Here is a 4,326-nt window from a genome sequence, read left to right as displayed (position 1 = left end):
CCAGCTGCTCCTCTCACTTGGTCGCAGGAAACCGGGAGCTCTCTCTGGGACGCTCCTGTCACACTTAGTCCTGGACAAACCCAGGTGGACCCTTGTAAGAAACTCTACCTCACCACGTGGGAAACTGAAGTTACCATCTTCCCCTTTAAACTTGCCCCTTCCTCAGCGACCACCCAGCCCCTCCTGCCCTCCCCAAGGCCGCCTCGTCCACGCAGGAAACCCGGGGTCATTCCCATCAGGCCAGCAGCGGCTCCACCTCAGACCCTCGCCGTCGGGCGCACAGCCCCTCCCCTCCCGCCCAGTCCGAATCGCGCGGCCCGCGGACGCGCAGGCGCAGTGTCCCGTCGTCCCGCCGCCGCCCCGCCCTGCCCGCCGCTGCGGAAGGCGCCGCGCGCAGCTACGCGCACTTCCTCTCAGGGAGACCGCGGAGGGAACGCAGGCTCGAAGAGCTCCGGGACGCTGAGGCCCTGCTCCTGTCAGACGGCGCAGACATGTCGGAACAAAGTAAGGACCTGAGCGACCCCGACTTGACAGCCGAGACCCCCAGCCGCGAAGTGCACAGCAGCCCAGGGGTTCCGGCGGGGGGCCCTGCGCCCGTCTCCCCTGCAGCGACCCTCGCAGGGCCACAGAGCCCTCCTCCAGGCCCGACGGCGCTCTCACAGCCCGAGCCGCCGCCCCAGGCCCCGAGCGATGAGGATGACCCGAAGGCCCTGCTGCAGGCAGCTGAGGAGGGCCGCGCCCACCAGGCCCCGAGCGCGGCCCAGCTGGGCCCCGCGCCGCCCGCCCCGGCCCAGCTGGTGCAGAAGGCACATGAGCTCATGTGGTACGTGCTGGTCAAGGACCAGAAGAAGATGATCATCTGGTTTCCAGACATGGTGAAAGATGTCATTGGCAGCTACAAGAAATGGTGCAGAAGCATCCTCAGGCGCACCAGCCTCATCCTCGCCCGAGTCTTTGGGCTGCACCTGAGGCTGACCAGCCTGCACACGATGGAGTTTGCGCTGGTCAAGGCTCTCGACCCCGAGGAGCTGGACAGGGTGGCACTGAGCAACCGGATGCCCATGACAGGCCTTCTGCTCATGATCCTGAGCCTCATCTACGTGAAGGGCCGAGGCGCCAGAGAGAGCGCCGTCTGGAACGTGCTGCGCATCTTGGGGCTGCGGCCCTGGAAGAAGCATTCCACCTTCGGGGACGTGAGAAAGCTCATCACCGAGGAGTTCGTCCAGCAGAATTACCTGAAGTACCAGCGCGTACCCTATGTTGAACCTCCGGAGTATGAGTTCTTTTGGGGCTCCCGAGCCACGCAAGAGATTACCAAGATGCAGATCATGGAGTTCCTGGCCAGGGTTTTTAAGAAAGATCCCCAGGCCTGGCCTTCCAGATACAGAGAAGCTCTGGAGGAGGCCAGAGCTCTGCGGGAGGCCAGTCCCAGTGTCCACTGCCCCCGAAGCAGTGTGTCTGAGGACTAGTGAGGTCTGGAGGCAGATTGATGGTTTCCAACCCCCACCAGGGCTGTGGAAGGGTGGGGGGCAGGTCTTAGAGTATTCAGGATTTACAGTGCAGTATTTCACGTGTAACCTTTCAGTTATCAGTACAGTGCTTTTATACCTTTTAATGCAATGTTGTATTCATTTGGGTACTATCAAGTAGTGTCTAGCATTTATGCATGTTTGTTTATAAGTAAGCTCTGTTGGTGCTTCGCTTTTGTGCTACCTTTCTTGGATTTTTTGTACCAGAGATGTGCTAAACTTATGAAATACATTGAGAAGTTTTCCATCTTATTCTTTTATATGGGACGATTGATGTGTACTGTATGATTGATGCACCTGGTGAGTGTGGAGAACTCACCAGCAAAGCTGGCCTAACCAAGAGAAAAGCCTAAGGCCCCTCTTTATGACCTTGATGGGCATGAGCAACATCTGGAGTGAACTGTTTTGAACTGAGATGGTCTCAATGTGGGCACTTGGCACACTTTACTAAACACATATACAACCTACCATGAGTAAACTTTAAACATTAAAGATTCTTGTGATACAATCATTTTTGGAGAACTGTACTCTATCATTTTAATAAACGGTATCATAGGGAATGAGAAGGGATTCCCCATTGTACAAAATATGCAAATACTTCATGATTAATCCTAAATGTGTATTTATATTGTATTATAAATACAACTCATATTTGTTTCAAAAGGTTTGAGAAATACAGAATGTGTAATGTCCCCAAAACAAGTAAAATTTTCCACAATCATAACACAAGGAAATAGCAATTGATCATATTTAAGATAATTTCTTGCCTTCATTTTCTATACTTTATCAAAGTTAATAGCTGCCTTTAGTGGTCTCTTAAAGAGGGAGGAATAGTGTTTTGTTAACTTTTGCCTTTTATTTAGTGCCCTCACTAAATAGTCGCTTATTACATCCACACAATGGAGGAAATCAGGAACAAAGTAGGGATGAACTTTGTGTAACTCACATAGCTGAGTAAAAGAGGGTGCTAGGATTTGAACCTATGCTATGAATCTGGAGCCCACATTCGTGCCCCTCAACCTACAACTCTACCTGTACCTCCTGGTTTTAGTTTGTTTATTCATTTTTTAAAAACTTAACTTTCACTCTTAGCTCCTAATCCCAACACTCAGGGGCTCAAGTGCCCCAACCACCCAGCCCCACAGACTAGTTAGGGATTTTGTTTTTCTGATTCATATCTTTTAGGCAAAGCGATATTACTCTGATTATAAAAACTAAGAAGCTTTGCTTCACAGAGATTGGTTGACCTAACAAAGTCCTATCCTTTCTTAGCACTGAAGCCAAAGTTTGAAACATGAACTTTCCTGAGGGTTGGAGATGAAAGAGCCCTCTCTGACAGGAGGTGTCAGGGGACCACACCTGACACTTGGGAGGCAGTGGTGGGGTTGAGGTTGGGAGGTTGCCCATTGGGTCATGTGTGACCTGGAAGTCCTCAGTTTGTGGCAGGCACTGGATAACCCCCAGAAAGTGAAATAGGGTGCTTATGGGGATGAAGGTAAATGACTGGAGAAAATAACCTATGAAGCTTTCAGTTCTGCAAGGAGGAGGGAGAGAAAGGGGAGGCGGTGGTTGATAGAACAAGAAATGCTTTAAACTCCGAGAGAATGGAAAAGATCATTTGGCCAAACTGAGAATGGTTATTAGGAAAATGGATAAGAAGAGGAATAGGTGTTACATCCAAAATAAGTAAATGGCAATCATAGTTGAATGAGACAATTGTAATATGGAGTGGGAGATGGAATTCCTGACACTGAGTGTCATTACTTATCAAGTTTTGCATGTGTAGGAAGTGCTGAAGAAGTCTGCACTGAGATACAATCTTTCCGGTATAGTTGACTTCCAGCAATAGAATCTGTCCTGTTTAATAGACTTCCTGTGGAATCTCTTACGGACTTTGGAGTGGGGGATGGGGACATTTCTGCAATAACCCAGGCAAGAGTGACCTGGCTTTGATGGCACCTCTCAGCCACAGCCAATATGTCACACCTGTTGTTTAGAAACATTACATCATCCTAACCACTCAAATAGTACCATTTCATTACAAATTACATGGTTATCCACGATGTTCCACTTCAGCAGGGCCACAGTTTTCAATCCTGTCATTGCAGAGGGCTGGTCATTTTCTCTAATGCCCTAATACTTTACAAACTGCAGCAACGGTGACTCCTGTACTTATTCTTGCAGTCAAACCCAGAAATAGTTAGGCATATAGTCCCACCCTTATCTCCTCAGTTAACTCCTTTGGTGTTTATACACTTTCTTCTTGGCTATAATAGGCAGGGAGAACCACTTTCTCCAAAGGTAAACGAAGTTCATTGGCATGGGCACCCCAGCTATGTCAAAGAGGACTTAAACTTTGCACAAGGACAGGACTGTGAGAAATAAGGAGCTGATCACAAAAAGGCCCAAAGGCAGGACAACTCAGCTCCATTGCTTTATCAGAGGTACTTAGGGAAAGGGGCTAGATAAGTGTGCAATGAGTTTATTTCACTACACCTGTCCCTGAAGGGATAATGACTTGGGGAACAGGGTGGGAGAATTCAAAAATTCAAACATTTTAACACTGGGATTTATATTTAAAAGTTGGAGAGTTTGAAACATTTTCCAAAAGCTTCACCTACAAGGTACAGAGTTAGGTCATTCAGGAAGTGCAGAGTGGATCCTGGGTCCAGTCCTGGATGGCAGTGTGGTGAAGACCAAACCACTGTGGCTGGGAGAGATTTTTCCTGATTCAATGTCACGTGTGACATTTTACCTGCCAACCAGTACCTCCTTCCTTTACAAATGCCTATGCATG

General features: G+C 49.0%; 1 protein-coding gene across 1 annotated transcript; it reads left to right on the top strand.

Moving 5' to 3' along the window:
• The first annotated feature begins 369 nt into the window (after positions 1-369).
• Positions 370-2,040, top strand: NDN (necdin, MAGE family member). Its single transcript, XM_002718285.6, has one exon. It carries the CDS (start codon positions 492-494, stop codon positions 1,467-1,469), a length of 978 nt encoding a protein of 325 aa, XP_002718331.1. The 5' UTR covers positions 370-491; the 3' UTR covers positions 1,470-2,040.
• The last annotated feature ends 2,286 nt before the right edge of the window (positions 2,041-4,326 follow it).

Source organism: Oryctolagus cuniculus, chromosome 12, assembly GCF_051225735.1.
Source record: "Oryctolagus cuniculus isolate XC-2025 breed Fujian yellow rabbit chromosome 12, ASM5122573v1, whole genome shotgun sequence".
Lineage (NCBI taxonomy): Eukaryota > Metazoa > Chordata > Mammalia > Lagomorpha > Leporidae > Oryctolagus > Oryctolagus cuniculus.
Note: the sequence above shows the minus strand (reverse complement) of the source record. Positions and strands in the feature narration are given on the sequence as shown.